Raw genomic sequence first — 22612 nt, forward strand, 5'->3', positions numbered from 1 at the left:
GTGAAAGGATGGGAGTGCCAAAACCAACAAGCAAAGAAACAGAGGAAATGGAATTATCAGTCTGCATACAAATGGAGGAAAGCAGGAAGAATCACAGAGCTGCTCTCCCAGTCTGAGCTGTGAAGGAGAAGTGGTAACTTCTGGGCGTCCTTCCCTCAGAGATGCTTTTTGTTCTTGCTGTTGTTTAGTGTTTCCTTTGTTTTCGTTTTGTCTCTTCCTCTGCTTTTCTGAGGCAGAGGCCTGAACTTTTCTTCCTGCTGCTGGGTTTTTCACTCTCTTTGAGGAACATGGCCCAATACAAGAAGCCAATGGCTTCTTTTTTCCTTTTAGAGGGACCTTGTCTGCAGATGAATTTTTAGGAAAATGTCAAAACCATAAGAGCAGGGCTGCTCAGGTTGGAGTAAGGATGGGCATCGTAAGCACTGCCTGGTTGGCTGATTGGTCTCCTCAGAGTTTTAAACCTACTGCTTGGGTCCTTTCTGTGATTTGCTTTCTCTTAATCAACATCTACCAGTGTTAAGTCTCATTCTTCTTGGTCCAATAGGTGACAATTCGCTTGTCTTATCAGATCACCACATTATCAATTTATTCAGAACAGTGTAATGGAGGTCATAAACCATGACTGGGGATCCTAGTAAAGAGCATTTGTATTTTAAGTAAGACTTTCTAAAGATGGTACCTCAAACAAAAGCAGTCATTTCATTTGTGCGAATATTTCGCTAGACTGTATTTCCAGAACCTTTAAAGAACGGTCACCTCCTCTACAGGTAGGGCACACACAAAAAGTCAGATCTCTTCATTCACTTTTATAAAAGCTGCCTTTAGAGGGGTACTTGAATGAAACATGACATAATAAAAGAGATAAACTCCTTTATTTCTTTAAGAGAATCTTTGTCCCTGGGTAACTATGAAATAATAACTTGAAGATAGTAGGAGCATGGATTTCAGATAGAACAAGGCAATGCTCTTTGCTTTGGCTCCAATATTTCGGGCAGGCTTGTCTTTCATGTACAGTTGTTTTGTGGTTGACTGCTCCACACATCTCCTAGAGACTCTCTGTTTTCTTAAAATCACGCTAATGGATGTCACTCTGCCTTGCTCATCTTGGCAAGCTCCTGTAAACATTGAGTCCAGAACTGGTTTGGGGTTTGGTTCTCCACCGCTAACTCCCTGGTTGTCCACAGGGGGGCAGGACATACCATACTGCTCAGCAGTTCCTATTGCCTTCTATGTGGGGGAAAGATCCAACAGAGGACAGAATGCCTAGGGGAAGCCGTCCTGGTGCCTACGCCAGGCCTCAGTTCAGCTCAAGAACCTCTCAGCCTTTTTCAAACGTTCTTCGTAGATAAAACTACTCAAGAACTTATGAGAGAATCAAAGACTGGACTGAAAGCTTAAATTCTATATCCTAGTTCAAATTCTCAAAGTGTGAGAAGATCTGAAAGCATATGTTCACTTATAGTTTTTTCTCTGTGTCTTTATTTGTAACACAGGCATGCGTGCACGCCCGCACACACACATATACGCACACACACACAGAGCAAAGTGCATGGCAAGGCCTCATTAACATTGCGGTGAATTCCTATTTGAAACATTTCCGTGAGGGAGGAAGAGATGAGGCTTTACACATTGCTATGGCTCATTGTCACAATATTGGAAATATTTAAGTCAGAAAGCCTTGCCGCCCGGCCCGACTGGACTACTGACCAGAATTTGGGCCTTGGGCCCAGCCGCTGAAGTTTGTTTGCTCACCTGCAAAGCGAGTGCCTCAGCCCCGTCTGGCAAAGGGCAGCGCACTTTCCTTGCAGAGACCAGAGGCTGATAGCCATGAAAGGGAGGAGTATCTGCCCTGGGGGCATCCTGGACCCCAAGACAGACCACATCCTTTGTGGTCCCTGTCCCAGTGTCATTTACGCTAGCACATGGCTCTGTCTAGTGTGCAGAGATCCCCAGCCACAGCAAATGGGCTCATTACTTTGTTTCCTGTTTACCGATAACTTGTAGCTGATAATGATTGCTGCGAGCGAAATGAAGAGAGGACACGCTGGGCTGCAGCTGCAGGCAGGAAACATTCTTATTGGACAGACGCTCTGAAACCATGAATCATCATTAACCAGACTCCATCCTGATAGAAATTAAAACACTGATAACACAAACCACAAGTGTTCATTTCCCTGAGGGAAGGGATGGAGAGAGACCACAAGGAGGAAGGCTCTCCTGGATGACATTGGGGAAGCAGATGAACGGAGCCAGAAGGCTGGGCCACGTGCATCTCAGGGGTGACAGGTAGACCGAAGGGGAAATGTTGCTTGTGCTAGTGAGCAAGGAGTTCTGAGCCTGTGGTTAGGCAGAGATGGCCTGCTGGGCCAGAGGGGATGGTGAAGACTCAGAGAGAGGGGCACAGGGCACAGTGGAGAGATGTTAAGGACAATGGACTTGGCAGTAACACAAAACCAAACAACAACAACAAAAACAACAACAAAAAAAAAAAAAAAAAAAAGAAGAAGAAGAAGAAAGAGAAAAGAAGGGCCAGCAGATATGTTTTGGGCATCATATTAAGTGACAAGGGCAGGACCCAGAATGGTATCTATCCCTGGATAGCAAGGATAGGGAAGTGATGTGCTTGACAAATAAAGAAGGAATGGAAGCAAACCCATAAAGATCAAAACATTTTGATTTGGTGACTTGTTGGAGTAGTAAGAATCTGAAAAATAATTTTGTCCCGTTTCAGTTCCATCTCCTTTTATGTTGTTAATTTAGTAGATAATAAACAATTTTAAAGCACAGAAAAAAAAAGAGCACCTTTGAGTGTAAGATCAGAACCTGCCAATCATGAAATCAAACCTAGGGGGTATACATGGGATTGGGATAGGTCCACAGGGGCATCCGTGGAGGAAAGGAGGAAGAGAGCAGCCAGCACACACTCTGGAGCAGTGTGACCTTGGGCCTCTGTTTCCCTACCTGTAAAATAGGGATAGTACAACACTTCTAAGACTGTTTTGAAGATTAAGTGAAATAATGTATGAAAAGGGCTTACAACCCTGCCAATACACAAGTTCTCTTAGGCGTTTGCCATGACCTGGTGGAGGCCTAGTGTCCAAGACGGAAGGCATAGCCTAGACATTAAGGAAGTTAAGGCATGAAGAGAGCAGGGACAGGGACTTCCTTCCCTTGCAGTCAGGTGAGTGGACCCTGCAGGGACAGGGAAAGGGCAGAGAAAAGCAAAAGTAAGAGGGAGGGGGTAGAAGACTGGGAACACACACACACATGAAAAGCAGTGTGGGAGGAAATCATCTGAGATCAAATAAAACCATAAAGAAAAAAAAGGCAAGAATGAGGGATACTGGGTGGGTGATAGATTCTTCTATGCTGGAATGGGAACCCTCTATTCCGGGGCAGAGCCCTGGGCTCTGTCCTGGCTGAATATCCTCTTGGCTGAGTGTCCTTGGAAAAGTCATCTATCCCCTGTCTGTCTCATTTTTTAAATCTGCGAAAGTGAAAACAGTAAGGCCAACTTCACAGAGCTATAGGGAGAGGAAAGGAGAGCATTTTGTGGTAGGTGGCTGGACACCCAATAAACAAGGAGACTCCACGTCCATAGCATTCCAGGGCACAGAGCACTGTGGGAGAGAAGCAGCCCTCCCGCCTTGACTTCCAGCGCTCAGGCCCAGGAATGAGCGAGGCAGTGGGCGGGGAAGACACGCACGGGGAATCTGGGGACAGATAAAGGAAACTCGTGATGGGGCGAGGCTGGGCTGAAGAGAAACAGATTGGGGAAGAGCTGCAAAGGGAGGGGTCCACCGAAAGAGGAGGGGGAGGCCGCGGAGGGAGAGGGTGGGAAGGCAGAGATGGGAGGGCAGTGCGAGAAGAAAAGCAGGCTGGGGAAGAAGGATTGGAATGCAGAAGGAACCTTGGGAAGGAGAAAGTACTGAAGGCGGGAGGGAAAGAAGAGAGGGAAAATGGGGATGCCGTGGAGGCGGGGACCAGGCCGCGAGAGGAAAGGGGACCCCGGGAGCCGACCGAGGAGAAAAGCGGCTAAAGCCAGAGTCAGAAGAGGCTGGGGACTGCGCGAGAAGAGAGGCTGGGGCCTGCAGTAGAGTGCGGCAGCTTTTAGCATCCATCCAGATACCAAAGACTCGTGGCCTTTGCCTGACCTCGAGGGTCGGGAACAGACGCCCTGTCTTTGTGGAGACCGGTACCCCACCGAGAGAACGGGGCTGTTCTGGGCTGGGCCCTGCGCCTGGGACGCCGCGAGGCTTCGGGGGCCCCGGGCTGGCCCCTGAAGGCAGCGAACGGCCGGCCTGGAGGCTGGGGCCGAGGAAAGAAGGTACCACCACCACCCGGAGCCAGAGCGCAGTCGGCTGCAGAGGCGCCCGCCGGGAGCCGTCTCTGGGGGGGGACACCGCCGCCGCTTCCCTCCTCCCGGGGCCGCACGCTCCCGGCACAGGGGAGGCGACCGGCGAGGACCTAGGGCCCGCGCGGCGTCTCGGGGGGGATCGAGCTTCGGACAGTGCTAGGGGGACTCCGGCGCTGTGGATGCTCCTGGCCTCCTCGCCGCCCCGCGGCCGCGCCCGCCTTCCCCCGCCCGGCGCTCCGGGCCCGCTGTGCTCACGCCGCCCGGCAACCCCGCGCGCGTCCCGCGGGGGCGCTGCGTCTCCCAGCCACACCGACACACCGCGGCCCCTCTCCCCTACACCTCCTGGCCGCACCACCCGCCTCTCCGCCCACCCTCCGCTCCCCTCCTCTCCTCGCCTCTCCCCTCCCCTCCCCTCCCCCCTTCCCTCCCCTCCCGGCTAGGGGCGGGAGGGGGCGTGGCAGGGCCGGAGTTTGTGTGGCTGGGACCCGGCTCCTTGCACTCGGAGTCCGCGCGAGGAGCCGGGCCCCGGCCGCTGTCCAGCCGCTCCGCGCCCCTCGCGCCCTGTGCTGCCGCTTCTCTGGGAGACGCTGCCACTCGCTCGCCATGGATACTACTAGAGTCCTGCTGTCGGCCGTCTTCCTCATCAGTTTCCTGTGGGATTTGCCGGGTTTCCAGCAGGCTTCCATCTCATCCTCCTCGTCATCCGCGGAGCTGGGCTCCTCCAAGGGAATGAGAAGCCGCAAGGAAGGGAAGATGCCGCGGGCGCCACGAGACAGTACCACGGTCCGGGCGCCCCTGGAGCGCCAAGAGCCACTACCGCGGCCACAGGATGAACCCCGGCGGCGGCCGCCGCAGGAGCCCCAAGCTCAGGAGCCTCCCGGCAAGGGCCAGCGCGTGGTGCCCCACGAGTACATGCTGTCAATCTACAGGACTTACTCCATCGCCGAGAAGCTGGGCATCAACGCCAGCTTTTTCCAGTCTTCCAAGTCGGCTAATACGATCACTAGCTTTGTAGACAGGGGACTAGGTAAGTGGCAAAGAAGATGCCCCACTCCTCTCTCCCTGGAGCTCCGCAGCCGCGGCGCTGCTCCTGCTCTGGCAGGAGGCTACATTTGAGAATTCCAATCCCGCTCTGGACACCTCACCCTTTCTTTTCTTAAATTGTTTTTCTCCAGCCCAGTAAGTTTCTGAATGCGGCTGCACATTTTATTCCAGTTTGCAATCCTCCCTTCCTCGCTTCCTTCCTTCCTTTCTCTCTTCCTTCTTTCTCTTGTCTTTTGCAGAAAGCAGCGCGGTGGCCGCTCGTCTGGTGGCTGGTGGAGGAAGCGTGGAGGACGGGAGGTGGCAGGCAAATGACTGGGTCTGGAGAGGGGCCGCGGCGGGGACTGACCGCACACTTGCCACGGGGGTCTCTGGTTGTGTGCGGTGCGCGGTACAAGGCCCGAGTTACAGTGGCGGACCGGGGCAGGACCGCGCCGGGCGAGTGACCCTTTGAAAGCCCGGAGTTCCCATCCGCTCGGGGCGGGGGGAGGGGGTGGGAGAAGAGGGGAAGCCGGCAGTTGGAAGTCCGGCGGTTTGAGGAAGGAGTCCGCGAACTGGCTATGCCCTGACCCAGCCGCTGCACTGGTTCCCAGCTCCTCCCTGCGCTGGTTGTGGGATCGTCAGCCGGGCCGGAGTCCCGCGCCCCTCCGGCGCTTTTTGCTCCTGCAGCGCGCTCACCGCCGCTCTGAGGAGGCAACCGAGTAATTTCTGTTAAGGCAGCGGCAGCACTGGCAGGGCTGGGCAGGGACAGGGGCAGGGCAACTAAGTTTAAGGATTTGTTGGTACTTAATCCATATGGGTGCATGGATGTGCTCATCCACCTTTCCCAGCCAGGCATCGCCCCTCTCTCTGAGCTTCTCCCACAGGCCCCTCTCCCTGGTGCGCGTGGGTGCGAGCCTCGGTGCCCGCGGAAACTCCTGCGCTCGCTCCTTGCCACCCGCCTTGGTTCACGTGGTGAATGCCTCCGAGAGACCCTCGCGCTCCCCTTGGTCCCTGAAACTGAGGAGGGATGTACAGGCGCGAGGAACTCCGTTCCTAAAAAGGGGAGACAATAACGTGGAAGGAGACAGGAAAGGAAGGGAGAAAAGGGAAAGAAACGGGAAAGGGGAGGACGGGGACGTGAAGAAAGGAAGGAGGAGATTAATAATAATAATAATAATAATAATAAGGCAGCTATCCGCCATCCTGCCCAGACTTAGTTTCTCTCGGCTTTGACCAGTTCCCCGCCTCCCGTTTCCAGGTCGGTGAAAGTGGGGTCTCTCGGAAACCCGCGAGCTCCAGGGTTCAGAAGGACAGGGCTGGTCCCTCCCAGCCTGCCTTGAGTACACTCTCGTCCTCGGAGCTCTTGGGAGGACGCTAACTGCCCCTAAACTCCGGGCTCTTCCCGGGCTTCAGACCCCAGCCTCCACCCTTGTAGCCACCTTCCTTGCCAGCCAGGGTTCCAGCCCACGCTGGGTTCGCCTCTGCAGCCGAGGTCAGCGAGGTTCATGAGCTGCTGAAAGGTCCGTGCGGCAAATTAACGCCTGCTATTTTATGGTGATTTTAGGACTCCTAAAGTCACCTCTGCAGATACTCGTGGCTTCTTCGTAGCGCTGCAGCTGCACCCCCAACCACCATGCAGCCAGCGCAGCTCGCCCATCCTTCCCACCCCCCAAGCACAGTCTCTGCCCTGCCTCGGTTGTCTCCCTCCCTCCAAATCCTGTTTACCGTCCCCCTTATAGTCAAAGTCTAGTCAAAGACTACCCTACACATCCCTAGTGGAGGGACTAAGGAAGCTCAGAGAAAACTGCTCAAGAGGCCTTTTCCCAGGGGAAGAAATGCCGGAGGCCCAGGCTGGTGGGCCGTTGGGCGCGTTTTCTTTTCCCCCAAAGGAAGTGGCAAGAATCTCCGCCCCTCCCCCCAAGCAGGCACCCCCTAACTCGTAAGCTTCGCCCAGCGAGTTTGGCACGGGACCAAGAGACCCTGCAGGCTGTTCGGAGGTGTCTACGGAAGCCTGAGGCGTGCAGGCAGGAGAGGGAGGTCTCTGGGGGGTTCAGGTCCTGAGCAGACGCGGGCTCGCTTCACCCTTGTCGGCCCTGCAGCCTCTCCATGGGCACCGCGCTGGGCATCCCCGGCGCCGGAGGTGGGGAAAGGGACTGGCTGCGAGCCCAGGCCCAGGGGGCCTCTGTTCCCGAGCCAAGGTTTCCAGGCTAGCCCGACCAAGAACCAGACGTCGACTTCAACTCTGGAACGCGGTCCCCAGCCGGAGGAGACGCGGAGTGACCACTTGGACCGCAGCTTCGAAGGCACGGTCTCCTCCACGCTCTCAGGTTCCCAGAAAACGCGAAGAAGGGCAGTTAGTTGACTGGGAAGGCTGTGCGGCTCGCCTCACGCCGTTTCGGGGGTGAAGGAGTGCGGAGCCCAGGGCAGGAGGGAGCGCGCAGAGGAGGGGGTCGTGTTGCGGGCTACAGCGCCAGCTTGATAAAGGGAAAGCCTCACTTTCCCTCTCACTGATTTTGATTTGATGTGTCACCGGCGGTGACCTCGGGCTGGACCTTCCGGGGCTTGCTTAGCATCGGGCCCCTGATTGGAGTGTTTCAACTCAGCGATCTAATTGAGGGTTCATGTCATAACACATCAAACGGTGTCTAGTCTCCCGTGATGGAAGGGACCCGCCAGCCGCGCATCCCGGGCTCCTGGCGAGGACTTCCGCCCCTCTCACGTGGGGACTCTGAACCGCGCCAAACCCGCCTACATCCCCTCCCCCACCCTGCGGATGGCGGGGCAAGGAGGAAAGAGCAGAGGCCAGCCGAGAGCTGGGTCAGCCGCGAGCTGGGCCAGCCGCACTAACTTGGCGCCTTGCCTCGGGGATGTTTAAATCGCCGTCGAGTGCGGCAGGCTTGGCTTGGCGGAGCAGGGGACCCTCAAGGGGGAGGAGCAAAGAAAATGGAAGGAATCCTGAAGCCGGTTCAGGAGGTACGAACTCCTGTACTCACGTACAGTATTTGTAAAAAGCCTTCCTCCCCCGGGAATCCCGGAACCTCAAAAGTTGCCCCTCAGGCTTGCGATTAAGAGTGGGCGAGCAGGGCTAAAAATCAGTCGGAAGTGAATGAAGAGCGCTTTGGGTCTATAAAGGCAGCACGTCCTCTATAACCTCACCCTTGCCACCTTCTCCCCGCCCGACACCTCCCCACCCCGCCCCGCCCCCGCCAACACACTGCCATTGAGGAGACTTTACTGCAAGTTTTAGTTTTCAAATGTCCCTCCTTTCGATTTGCTCTTCAAACCTCCAGGGGTAATACTAACCAACATATATTGAGCATTTACTGCATACCAAGCACTGTGCTAAAATCTGTTACCTGAATTATTTCATTTAATTCTAACAACCACCCCCGGGGAAAGCACTGTTTTCCAGGTGAATTAAGGAAGACGAAGAGGTTAATAAGCAAGTTGCTGAAAATCACACAGAGGGGCAAAGCACATATCCAGTTCTAGATCTTGCATGCTTAACTGTGGCACTACATGGGTAGGGTAGAGGGCGAGGAAGCAGAAGTTTAAAAAAGGAGGGGGAGGGCAGATTTCCCACCCGGTCTAATATTCTTCTATATTTTCTTAAGACCCAGTTTGGAGTTGGAGCGGAACTTTGGATTTGAGGGTCAGAATCCATGTTGTGCTTTGCTTTCTCTTTGTGCTCTCTGTGAAGGCACATGCTATCCCCGATCTTTAAATATTCCTCCATATTGTGCTTTTCAAATGATTTTGAATCCATAGAGATGGAAAGTATGTGCAGGTATGTGTTGGTGCAGTTATAAGATCAGAATAGATCAGGCTGGATATAGAGAAATTACAGTTAGCACATCAAAAGGCCACTAGTACTGGAACCCTAGGTCCCCAACCCTGGGGCCTGGGAAAGGCAGACAATTGGAACTTCGGTGAATTCAACATGGCTGAGAGATAGAAGGGGCGAGAAAGTCCCTTCAGAGAAACAAACCTCTGACTTTCTCTTTATGGAGTGAGAAATACTACATAATTCCAACAAGGCGGGGGATGGGGAACCTCCCCCTTGGTTTTGGAAGAAACCAAAATGAGTCTAAGAATACTGCTTTGAGTTCAGTTTTCAGATGATTTGGAAATAATAAGACTCCTATTTTTTTTTTCTTGTTTCCTGTTGTTGTTAGAATAGCCTTCTCAGAAAGGAGACAGTAGGGAAGAGATAAAAACCAAAAACGAGATCGGAACATCCTTGAGGAACTTGACACCCTAGAAATGAATGACTGGAAAGTTTGCCATGGCTGATTGTTGGCTTCTTGGTTTACCTTCTGGGTCCTGATTATCTGGGAGCAGGGCAGGACAGTTGGGCTAGCCCTGCTGTGGGAAGGATATTCTAAGAGCTCAGAGTCCCCTCGCGATTGAAGTTCGTTTGGGATAGCATGTTTATGCAAAAGAGCGAGTTTCTGGGTGGACCTGGGCCGCAGAGTGGCGTAATCTATGCAGCAGTGCTTTGCCCCGACCCTGTTGTCGTTGGCAAACGGAAAATGAAATATAAGCAGGGAAGTATTTTAATGGGGACGGAGGGAATTCACAACTGTTAATTATTTGGTGACCTTGTATTCGATTTGTTTGAGTCCCTTATAAAAACACTAATGCAGACCAGACGGCCAAGTGAGGAAGCCGGCAGAAGGTTCCAATCTAGGCTTTATTTCCCCGGAAAGAGGGAACAGCCTTGGAAAAGGATTGCTGAGCATTCAAGTGTGCGTGTGAGACCGCGCCGGCGTGGGGTTTGCAGTGCTGTCCGGGTTCATGATCTTCCATCGGGCGGGTAGACTAGAAGGTCCTGGAAAAAGGCCTGGGGCGAGGGAAGGAAGCCTTAAGGAAGAAGTTTGTTCTTCTATTCGGGTTGGAATGACTAAAACATTTTAAAGGCCACAAACCAGAAACACCTTAGCCATTGTCTTGTTCAATATCAGTTACTGTCAACCCCATCCCTAAGGCCTTAAGGGTTGCCTTACAAGACTCGTACCAGGGCCACCTTAGCAAGTGAGCTAAGAACACCGAGTGCGTTCTGCAGCGAGAGTGCAAGCGGGGCGGGAATTCAGGGCGAGCTTCCTCTGCAGGGGAGGCTAATTTGAAAAGGACTCTGAACGTTTTCCCCAGCGCGGGAGACACTTGGGCTCTGGGAGTTTGCGCTGTAGAGTTGCTGGTGGGGGAGGGGATCGAAAAACGAGCTCAAACATCCTTGTCTTTTCTCCACATTAAAAAAAAAAAAAAAAAAAGTCACCTAAGTCACAGCCCACGACAGGCCTTGAGAATCCCTTCTTCCGCAAACTGAATGAAGACATGAAACCTCCCCCGCCCCCACGACCTGCGAGTTTGTGCGCCGCCGGAACCCGCGGGGAACGCGGGCATTGCACAGGAGGAGATCCGAACGCTACCGGTTTTTTGCCCAGTTGGAGTTCTCCGGGTTCCGCCGCACACCTCCTTGAAATGGGTGCTGTTTTCCTGGGGCGGCGTGTGGGGGAGGTGAAAAGAAGGGGACGCAGACGTGGGAGACAGATGATATGATAGAGACAGGACAGAACGAAAACTGTCTCCTGGCAGGACTGCTGCGTGCAGTAAACGGCGCAGAGCACACCAACAATGATCCCTGGGGGCTTTTAAGTAAAGTGAGGGGCTTTAGTTCAATAAATCGTCGGGTATGGACTAACCCTGGACAAACGATGCTCTCTGGACCCGGGGACCGTATCCCAGCCGAGGCCGCGAGGTGCGGTCAGCGGGAATGTGGATCCTCCGCGTCCTTTCGTTGCTTGGCACCAACAGCCTCCCTGCCTGCCCCTTCCCCCTCTCCCCCCCGCCCCTCTTAAAGCCCTGGCTGTTTATTTTTAAGCTCAATGTCGGTTAAGTGGTGTCTTCTGTTTACAGGAATTAAATAGGTCCTCCTCGGCCTAATGGGTTCCAGGGTTGCTGTTCTCCGCCTTCCAGGACAGTCCATTAGCGCTGCTGGGGGCGGAGGGGTGGGTGCGCGTGGCGTGAGCCGCTGCAAGCGCTGGGAGGGACTGGCCAAGGGCGGCTGGCCGCGCTGGCCCGCTTTCCAGAAGATGCGCGCGCCGCACCGCCAGTGGCCCGGGTGCCTGGGGGCGGAGTTCGGCTTAGGGACGCGGTGGTGGGCGTGCTGGAGAGGAGAACGGCGGGCTTCTGGCCCAGTCTGAAGCGGCTTTAGCTTACCGAGCCCAGCAGAAAGTGGGGGCAGGAGCAGCGCGGAGGGGTTTGGGATCCCGGCGGTTCACATGCCCCCCTGCCCTCCCGAAAGAACCTAGGAACCAAAGAAAATCCGTGCGCCGGCTTTGCAAATCGGTCTTCCAGGCCCTCATCCCACTTCCCAGCCGAGTCTTGGTCCCACGCCCCGTGGGAGGGAAACTGAATGATGTTAGATGACGGTCCACAGCTGCCACCGCGAATCTCATTTTGCTGCGACGTTAATTCGGAAGTCAGCCCAAGGTGAGCGCAGCGGCGCGGAGTTTCCTCTATCCCTTCTTCAGAAGCCGCGCCCGGCCCAACACTTGAAAGAACTCACCATTGAAGTTTCTCTGGCGCAGGACCCCTGGGCACTGAAGTCCTTTCCTGTCCACACATCACTCCAGTTTGAATCCCCTCTCCGCACCTGCGACCTGAGAACTGGTCGGGGAGGAGAAATCAAATAAAATGGGAGCATTTTCTTCTACTTTTGATCTAGAAACTCTCTCTAGTCAGAAGCCCGATCCTGTTCCAACCCTGAAGGCTGCTTCGAGGCGTCCTGCTCCCCTCCAACCCTGGGCCTGTGCGGCTCCAGTGGACTCCCAGTGACCCTACTGGTGAGCAGTGCAGCAAGAGCGGCACTGGCACGTCACCCCATCCGGGCCCTGCACGCACAGCTCCCAGGGAAAGGCAGTGACCTTCAGAGGACATGGGCCCCCTGCGGAAAGGTGGGGAGAGACGGGTGCAGCATTTGGCCATGGTACCATTCCATTTGGGTTTCACTTGCAGTGGTGTCAAATTAAGATTCTGGATACCCAAAGGTAAGACTTCAGTGAAAAGAGACTCCCACTAAGAGTTCTTGATCTTGGCCTCCAATCCCTGGTTCTTGAACACCCAAGAACGCGCGGCCACGAGTGTTTGCACTAAGTTCTTGGTCACCACTTTCAAATGAATCCATTTCATCTTAGGGAAACGAAAGAATCTCCTTGAAGCACCTTGGGAGTTGTTCTGGGAGTGCACAGTGTTCAGGAGAGAGGGTTGGCCTTCAGCTCCTGCCAGAACTGGTCCTTACTGCCGTGGAAGGCTGTGCTGAGGCTCCAAGGCCGTGGGAAGTTCGCCTTTCGCTCAGGTGGCATCTGGGGTTTTCCTTCCTTCCCCTGCCACCCTCACTCATTTGCCTCTGGCTGGGCCAGAGCTTGGTGCATTAACACTGGGACTTCTGTGTGGGATCCAGGCGGGCCACCAAACCTGCTTAATCATGTGGGGTTCACAAGGCCCAGGCTCTTTGCAAGGAGGGCAGTGCGGTCTGCCAGGCTTGGGAGAGAAACTAGAAAAGCCTCTCCAGGTTCCGTGGAGGACCGCCTTGGGGCTCTCTGGTTTTTGAAAGGAGGAAGGAAGCCGAGAAATCCAGGGCATGCTATTGGAGAAAACACTGGGGAAGCCAACAGATCCAGAGAGAAGTTGGGTGGGTGAGTGTGTGGTGAGGAGACACACATAAACACCTATGGATTGATTGGGTCTTCTCAGGTGACTTGCTCTGCATGGAGCCCTGTGCTCAGCCTAAGGGGCCATTCATTCCTATAGCCCATCTCCCTGCCAAATGTGCCTGACCATCTCAGGGATGCAACCCTGAGAGGCCTGGGGGTTAGTCTCCTTGCCCCAGTCCTCACCTCTCATTGTGGAGCCCTTTTGGGGCAGGAGGTAGGGAGGCATGATCTGTCCACAGAGCCAATCTGGGGTGGGGATGAGGGTGACATTCTGGGCTAAGCGCTGGCCCTGAGCCCACAGAGGAGGGCAACTGCAGGGAGGGACCTGTCCTTAATAAGGTTCTGGCTGGAGCTTGCTTGTTCACCTGGAAGTTGTGAGAGAGACCTCAGTAGTGGGTGACGTAATGACATAAGGCACGGAGAAGGATCAGTTTGATGGTGGTGAGGCCACAACCCCTATGGGCCTTGCCCTTCACTGACCCTCAGATGAATAGGAACTGGAGGTCCTCGTTTCTCTCTTTACCCCTTGGCCCGGCACCTTTCCTTCATTCACTTCTGGAAATCCTGCAGAAATAAGTGGGTTGCCTCTCCTCAAAGCAGGCCAAGAGGAGTACAGGTGCGTCTTCTGCCTACCTGGATGTAGGTAGTTATGCTGATAGTGACTGCATTCATTGGGTGCTTCTGTGTGTCATGTCCAACCGGCCCTGGGTGCCTTGACTCTGACCTTTCCAATGACTCAGCAAAGTGAGGGATGGCTCTCCCATTCTACAAAGGAGGCTGGAAGAGATTATGTGACCTTGAGTATCCAAGGTCCCAGCCAATAAGTCACAGGTCAGGATTCAAATCTATGTCTCTTAGACTCTAGATTCCTGTGCTAATTCCACGTTGTCAGTAGTAACAAATATTTGCACACGTCTTCAGATAAATGTCTTTTCCACTCTTTCTCTCATTTGCTGCTCATTTGTTATCTTCATTTTGTAAATGAAAGAATTGTTTCCCTGTAAGTTCTCTTTCAAAAGTCCGACTGTTAACATCCCTTCAGTTCTGTTGTTTAGGAAGTGATCGATGCCTTTCCCCCAAGCATGGGTGGCCTGAAAGAGTAGGAACCTTCTCAGGGTTTGTACCAAACACAGTTCAAGGCCAGGGTGTCCAGGGTGCGGCACAGATACTAGAGCAGGACTGTCATGTCTACCTCTTAGTATCTTGGGTAAATTACTATTCAGCAATCTGTATTTTAAGCTTTCTGGCCTGTAACATGAGCGTAGTAGTGATATCCTTTTCTTTTCCATAGTTTCGAGGCTTAAATGAGTTATCAGAATTCAGCTTATGCACAGTGGATGGTAATCGCTACACCAGTGTTTGCTATTATGATTTTTATTCTGGATGGTCAAGCCAGAGCATCGTGTAGAGGCTGAGTTGGGTGGACTGCCTCCTGAATCTGCCCCTCAGTGAGGATGCTTAGCAAGCTCAGCGGCTGGCACCACATCTCGACAGAGGCAGGACTCAGCACAAGAATACAGGGGGAAAAAATACAGGGGGGGGGGGTGCTCAGGTTATTTCTGTGGCCCAGGAGGGGGTAATCGTTGGAGCACAGATTGCTCTTAGGTTTTCGCACTGCAGGGGAGAGGGCTGATGACTCATTTTTCTCATCCTGTACATCCGACTTTATTTCCAACCTGTAGACTTTCCCACCTCAAGGCAGTGCTGAAGCTGGGTGACCTAGGGAACAAGCGACTCCAAATTTAGCTATGAAATCCCTGCGTGGAAATCTTCTTCCTTCTAGTAAAGGAAGAAAAAGAGAAGATCCTGCGGGAATCCAGTTGGCCAGAAGTTGATGGCATTGGTGACGTATGTGTGTCGCGTGTCCTGCCTCCCTCTTTGCACCATCGCCCAATCAGAGCCGAGGAAGAGGGTGTGGCCGCGGGTCGGAGGGCACAGGAACTAAAGACCTTCAGATCCTGCTCTTCAGTAGCTGCAAGACATTGGGCAAGTGAAGGTACCTCGCAGGACCCCAGTGTTTCCTCATCTATAAAGGAGTGCAACGCTAGTACGGGCCTCACACCCCGCGGTGAGGATTGGGGACAGAGCCCATCAAAGCCCGCCCGGAGCACGTGCCTACCGCAAAGACGCGTCCCAGAAGCTTCCGTGCTGCTGTTGGCTCAAAAATGACGGGGGCTGGGGGGAAAGGCTTAACTGCGAAGACGTCTGGAGTTCTCTTTGGAAAGACGGGTGCAGATCCCGCCCCTGCCCTCCCTCCACCTATGGAAGTGGGCGTGGGAAAGCCCACTCTCATCTCGGCTCTCTGAGCCACTGCCTTGTCACAGGATCTGTGTCTTCTGAGGACGTGGGGCGAGACGCGTGGAGAGGTGGCGGGCGGGTGCGGGCGCAGGCCTGCCAGACGCTTGGCCAGTGGCCGTCCAGGGTCACCAAGAATTCAAAGGACGGGAGCCTGACGCGCACGGAGGAGCTCTCTGAGAGATCTGGAGCCGCGGCGGCTCCCTAGGGGCGATGAGTGACAGAAAATCCCGCAAGGATTCTCAAGAGGGACCTCAAACTGCCGGCATATCTCAGAGATGTCTTGGGAAAAAGGCAGTGCAGGACCTTCTCGCCTTAAACCAAATGAAGTTGAGGGTTTTTGAAAATCCTGGAGGGGTGGCCCCAGCAGGGATAGCCCTGGCCCCCCCCCCCCCCCCCCAGGCACATTTCCAGCCGCTGAATGTCCCTCGCTGAGGCTGTCCTCCTGGGACTCAGGTTCTCTGGTGTCTGGTCTTTGGTGCCATGAGCATCCTTTTCCTTTCCTGTCTGGGTTTGTTTCTTGGCTTCGTCCAGTCAAGCACTGTAGCTTTAACCTGCGCTGATGACTTTACCTTCCTAGGTCAGTTTTCTCATTTAAATGGGTGTTACAGTCCCTCAAGTGACTCGTTCTTTTTCTCCTGTCCTCATTGGCTTCTTTTTTTAAAATTGTTTATCAAATTCCATACCAGATGTGCATATTTGAGGTGTCCTCACCTCAGCCTTTTGCCAACTTGCTCTTACTTCAAAAAAGGCTGACCTATTTATGAAGACTTTTCTTCAAATATGCAGATGGTTAGCTTCTTCCTTCTTCTCTCCTCCCCACTCCTTCTTGCATCCACCTACCTGGGAAAATTGATAAGGGCAAATCCAGCCATTGTAACTTGAAAGGTCTGTACCTCCCTTTACTATTCAACAAGCCCTGAGGTAACTGGGTTTGAGCCAAGTGGTAACAAACCAGGTTCATGCAAATTAAGACCAAAATAAAAAAATCTCCCACAATTTATTACTGACTGATTTCAATATAAAGGCCTAAAGCTTAGGATTCACTTCCAAGATGTAAATAAAATGCCACAGACCCAATGAAAGGTGCATGTTTCTAGGGAGGGTGATGGGAGAGAGGATCATCTGATGCTATCAGACCTCATTTATACCGGACTTAATAGGAGAGGAGACCTGTGGAAGGGAATGTGAAGGGCTGGTTTCCTACCTACAGGTGGCCTTGGCGGCAGAGCCAGGCTTTTTGATGCCAGGTCAGTAGGCAGAGTGTCTTCAGGGTCACAGGAGATGGTGGTGTTTGCACTCCCCAGGTCGGATGCCTCCTCTGGGCTATTTCTGTGATGCATGGCTCCAGAGCAGGTTCAGACAGGTGGGGAATGTGGTCTGTAGGAGAGCCACGCAGAGTAGCCACTTTCTTGGACCCTCTGTTAAGGGATTAGAGTTTGCAGAGACCCAGTGAGAGTACACGTGGCCGAAAGAGTAAAAAAAAAAAAAAAAAAAGTGGGGTGGCTGTGGGGCGGGGTGCAAAAAGGAGCTGGGAGAAATAGTGACTTGGTTCTGGTGAGTACCGCCTTGGGTCCTGTGTTTTGGAGGACACTGTTTTGCCCCAGCTCCAATGGTGCCCTAGCCAAGGGGACAAGCTCATCTCAGATTAGTGGTTCTTTTTTTTTTTTTTTTAAAGATTTTTTTTATTTACTTATTTGACAGAGAGAGATCACAAGTAGACAGAGAGGCAGGCAGAGAGAGAGGGAAGCAGGCTTGCTGCTGAGCAGAGAGCCCGATGCGGGACCCGATCCCAGGACCCTGAGATCATGACCTGAGCAGAAGGCAGCGGCTTAACCCACTGAGCCACCCAGGCACCCCTCAGATTAGTGGTTCTTAAAGTGGGATCCCAAACCAGCGAATCAGCATTACCCGGGAACTAAGACAAATGCAAATTCTGGGCTCCTACAAACCCCTGGGTCCTGAGAGAATTTCTGTTTCTAACAAGTGTGATGCTGTATGATGATGTCATGTTGATCTTGCAGATTTAGGGACCTTTAGGTTTAGTGGCTTTGAGAGCTACTACTCTACAGTTGTGCCCAAACCATAGAGCCCTTGCCCAAATAGTCCCCTTCCAGGGCCTGGACAGCTGCTTCATTGGGTCCGTCCTCCTAAGAGTGTATCTACACCACTGATACATGCCTGGGAAGCCTGGACCTGGGTCGAGGTTGTCCACAGTCATGTGGGTGCTGCTAAGTGGTGGGTTGGAGCTGGTATGGAAAGAGAAGGGGGCAGGTTACTGCCTGAAGTTCCTATTTGCATCCTTTGCTTGAGCCTTGGAAATTACGGGCTGGCTGGTCTTGCTAAAAAGATCATCAGAAATCCCAAGGCTGCAGAATCAGTAGAGCCCTCTTTCTACAGAGGCTTTCCTCTGTTTTGACCATTCTTGGGGACCTGAGAAATGTGACTCAGCTGTAGAGACTAACCATTACTAGTTCACACATTTTTTTTTTTTTAAAGAGTAAAAACCAAAGAAGGCGGATTGCTCCATGTTTCATGAGGGAGAAATAAATAGATGACCCATTACTCCTTCTTACGCTCTCCAGCTCGTGACAAACTGTCTCAAGAGTTATGTAAGCAGAGATGGAAATGATTTCCTTATGGCATCCATGTTTGATTCCCAGCAAGCTCTACAAATACAGTTTGGACTGTATCCCCCATCCCTCAACCCCCAGCCATTGCCGGTTGCTTTTAAACTCTAGTGCCTGCATTCTATTGGAGAGGCAATGGGGCAGTGGGGCTTAGGGGCTAAATGCTCCAACTCTGGAATTAAATAGACTTAAGTTTGGGTCTCAACTTTTTTCACTTACTAGCGGCCAGCCTTCGGTAATTAGCTTCATTTCTTCAAACCTCCGTTTTCCCACCTGCAAAATGGGAACTACCTTACAGAACTGGTCTGTGCTTGTGGATAAAGTAAGGGTGAAAACTGTCAGCCCTCCCAGTACTTAGCTGGTGCAGCAAATGCCTTCAGTCCCTCTCATTACATCCTTAGTTTGGGGAGCGAGAAATATGAGAGGCAAGAAAATGAAGCCTAAGGCAATAGGTCCAGAGAGCTGGGTGGTGGCTGAAGGTTGTCAGACGAAGGTTTCTTTAAAGGAGGAGAAGAAAGTGTGCTGAGTTCCCACTGATTTTAATGTGACCCTGGTCGGTTTGAAGGTCTTGGCTTCCATAAATCAACCGCCTCCAGCAGCTTTTCCCTCTTCACCTCTCTAACCCTTCCCATAGCTCGATCTCAGGTTGGGACATGTGCCTTCGAGGGAGGTAGCCAGCGCGGCAGTCAGCCCAGAGTGGGGACTGGGTGTGGCTGAGGCTCCAGGTCCAGTGCCCTGGGGCTGCATCTGGACAGGCAGTGAGTCTCGGACCCAGGACCCAGTGACACTTTTACTATTGAAATCGAACCAAACTTTACTAGCTTCTGGGGAAAGCTGGGGGCTTTGGGGATTTTTGTATTTGCTGGGTTGTAAATATTTTATGAGAAGGCAGCCCAGGAAAATCTGGTTAGCTTTCCGCCTTGCACATTGAAGTGGGGTTGGCTTCATGCACAAATGCGTCAAAAAAGAAGTCAAGTTTTGCCTTGGTCCCAAAGAATTCGTCTTGGGTTTTAAAAGCCTACTATTCCCTGCACCCCCCCCATTATGTTCCCTAAATTTCTTTTTCTTATTTGTAACCCAAAATTTAATCTTCAAGATGAGTTCCAAAGCAAGATTTCAAGTTGGGTGGGTGGGTGGACGGGAGAATGTCACTGTGTGTGTGTTTGAGGTTTTCTGCTAACTGATGTATTTCTCATTGATTGCAGGATCTTCTCAATGGATAGATGCTTGGGGTGTGTGTGTGTTTATTCATTTGCCACCCCTCCCCCCCCACTTCTGAAAGCTTTGTTGCTCTTTTGTTTGTCATTAAAATGATGAATTTGAAAAAGCAGGGAAGCAAGCAATCCCACAGAAGACCCTCATTCTGCCAGCTTTGTGCTGGGCCTAAATACTTCAGCAAAAGTGTCTAGTGGGCAGAAACGTTCCCCCAGTCTAAATTAGGGCTGCATCTTCAGTCATCTTGGAGCTTAAAAACAAAAACAAAACCCCAAATGAACAAACAAAACACTAGCAAAAACCCAGTACCCAGGCTCTGTCCAGGGACCTTGTTTCCGTTGGTTAGAGCAAGCCCTGGCACTGGTCATTTTTCAAGTCTCTGGATGATTACAAGGGACACCCAGAGTGAGAATAACCACTCTGGAAGTTTCCAGCTTACTGACCAGCATGTACTCGAGGTCAGGCACAGCTGTACAGGCTGCGGTAGGATGGACAGGACCGGGCAGGGTCCTAGCTCCTATGGGGCAGTGGGGCAGGGTGTTGCTGGGAAAGACAGACCACTAAGGAGACAAATATAAACGAGGTCATCGTAGATAGTGCTAAGTGCCCGTGAGATAATAAACCCGGGTCCTGTGATAGTGACGGAGGAGGCTACTTTAGATCAGGGTGGTCGACGATGGCCTCTGGGAGAAGGTGACATTTGAACTGAGACGTGAATGATGAGAACGAGCGAGCCAGCCAGCCGGAACGAGGGCCGGGGGAAGCGCGGCCCAGGCCCACGACCACAAGGGGCACATTAGTGGTTACGCAGGCTCCTGGGGGAAAACCCGGGAGGCTGCCGGCACGGCCGCCTCTCCCGCAGCCACCAGCCACCGACTTCCGCCCTCGGAGTCCCGGGCTGACGGGGAGGGCGGGGTGGAGGTGGGGAGGGCCCTGTCCTCGTGCTCCCCCTCTCCTAGCTGCACACCGGCCGGGCGGGGAGCCGGTGTGGTCAGGTCCCCGGCTGGCCGAGCTAGACTCCCAGCCGGCCGGCCCCGCTCCCGCCCTTTTCCTCCCGGGGGCGGCCGCAGAGCACCGGGCTGATCTCCCCCTTAAGTGAAACTGACTGTAATTATTTTTTATCTCGCAGACGATCTCTCGCACACTCCTCTCCGGAGACAGAAGTATTTGTTTGATGTGTCCACGCTCTCAGACAAAGAAGAGCTGGTGGGCGCGGAGCTGCGGCTCTTTCGCCAGGCGCCCGCAGCGCCCTGGGGGCCACCGGCAGGGCCGCTCCACGTGCAGCTCTTCCCCTGCTTGTCGCCCCTGCTGCTGGACGCGCGGACCCTGGACCCGCAGGGGGCGCCCCGGGCCGGCTGGGAAGTCTTCGACGTGTGGCAGGGCCTGCGCCAGCAGCCCTGGAAGCAGCTGTGCTTGGAACTGCGGGTCGCGTGGGGCGAGCCGGGAGCCGGGGAGGGCGAGGCACGCGCGCCGGCGCCCCAGCAGCCGCCGCTCCCGGACCTGCGGAGTCTGGGCTTCGGCCGGAGGGTGCGGCCCCCCCAGGAGCGCGCCCTGCTCGTCGTGTTCACCAGATCCCAGCGCAAGAACCTGTTCGCCGAGATGCGCGAACAGCTGGGCTCGGCCGAGGTCGCGGGCCCCGGCGCCGCTGGCGCCGAGGGGTCGTGGCCGCCGCCGTCGGGCGCCCCGGACGCCGGGCCTTGGCTGCCCTCGCCCGGCCGCCGGCGGCGGCGCACGGCCTTCGCCAGCCGCCACGGTAAGCGGCACGGCAAGAAGTCGAGGCTGCGCTGCAGCAAGAAGCCCCTGCACGTCAACTTCAAGGAGCTGGGCTGGGACGACTGGATTATCGCGCCCCTGGAGTACGAGGCCTACCACTGCGAAGGCGTGTGCGACTTCCCGCTGCGTTCGCACCTGGAGCCCACCAACCACGCCATCATCCAGACGTTGATGAACTCCATGGATCCCGGCTCCACCCCGCCCAGCTGCTGTGTGCCCACCAAATTGACTCCCATCAGCATCCTGTACATCGACGCGGGCAATAACGTGGTCTACAAGCAGTACGAGGACATGGTGGTGGAGTCCTGTGGCTGCAGGTAGCGGCGCCTTCCCCGCCGCCTTGGCCCCTGACCGCAGGGGAGACCTGACTGCAGCGAGGTGGAGGAGGAGCTGGCCTCGGAGGGGGCCGGGAGTGGGGGAGCAGCCTGGACGTGGCAGCCGGGTGGGAGAGGAGGGAGCTCAGCCTTCCCGGAACCTTCCACCTGCCAGCCCAGAGGGAGATACTGATTTTCACACCTTGCCTGGCCACCCAGGAAAAACAAGCCAAGGAGGATTTATTTAGTTTTTTTTTTTTTTTTTTTTTCCCCCTTTATTATTGTGGCTTTGGATTTCCTTGTGTGCCTCACAGGTTTTGATAGGAGGTGGGGGGTGGGGAGACGCATACCTGTTTCTCAACAGCTCCATGGATTGAAAAATTTATAGCTAAGAGGAGAAACAGTGTGGGAGGAAGAATCACCTTTGGCCGCGTCTTGGTTTGATTGTTTTCTACCCATGTAAAGAAGGTGGGTTTTTTTTTTTTTTTTCTTTTTTCTGGCCACGTCATAGCCTGTGCCTTGTGACCTCCCAAGCAGAGAGTGTTCAAAGAGAGGAACTAGCACCAGGAATAGGAAAGCCAGGAAGAGCCCTGCCTTTACAAGAACTTGCTCCTGTATGGCCTGGGCCCTGGCCTCTCCCAGTACAGAAAGCTGGCAACCGGCATCTCACTGGAGGGGGCTCAGGTCACTGCCTTTACTGTTGCTTTTTCTGGTAGGGGAAAGGGGAACTGGTATGGATGGAATGACAAGAATGAGTCCAAATGGAACCCCCGGAAGGATAATGAGAAACCACAAGGCCTGCCTCTGAGGGGGCCTGACACTGAGGTGTATGAACCAGGATGGAGGTAACCCAGGAAAACCCCTTCTGTGGTGTCTGTTTCTAATTGATTTCTCTGAGCAGAGTTTGCCAAAATTCAGACATCCCCTTTTAAGGGGAAGGCGATTTTCCAGTTAAACAAAAAGCAAGTAGGGATGGGAAGCTATATAACTGAGATAAGAGGTGCAGAGAAAGGGAAATGAGCCCAGAAGCAGAGGATGAAGTCCGGAGGGAGGTGATGGCCCCCTTGGAAGGATGGGGAGATGGGGCCAGTCCAGAAGCAGGCAAGAGAAGGATGAAAGGGGACTCTGGTCCCTGTGCCCAGAGATTTCTTTCACATCTATGTTCCCTCCCCTCTCTCTAACATTCCTGAAAGATTACCAACCAGCAATAGCCCAGGGCTCCCCCCAAAAGAATTGTTTCAGATTGTAATTACCAGTTAGGCAATGTTTTTAAAACTTAGTAATGAGAAA

At 53.6% G+C, this 22612-nt stretch overlaps 1 protein-coding gene across 1 annotated transcript; it reads left to right on the forward strand.

Moving 5' to 3' along the window:
* Positions 1–4841: 4841 nt before the first annotated feature.
* GDF6 (growth differentiation factor 6) lies at positions 4842–21761 on the forward strand. Its single transcript, XM_046022084.1, has 2 exons — positions 4842–5384; positions 20365–21761. Exons 1-2 carry the CDS (start codon positions 4961–4963, stop codon positions 21327–21329), a joined length of 1389 nt encoding a protein of 462 aa, XP_045878040.1. The 5' UTR covers positions 4842–4960; the 3' UTR covers positions 21330–21761.
* Positions 21762–22612: the final 851 nt, after the last annotated feature.

This window comes from Meles meles, chromosome 1, assembly GCF_922984935.1.
Source record: "Meles meles chromosome 1, mMelMel3.1 paternal haplotype, whole genome shotgun sequence".
Classification (NCBI taxonomy): domain Eukaryota; kingdom Metazoa; phylum Chordata; class Mammalia; order Carnivora; family Mustelidae; genus Meles; species Meles meles.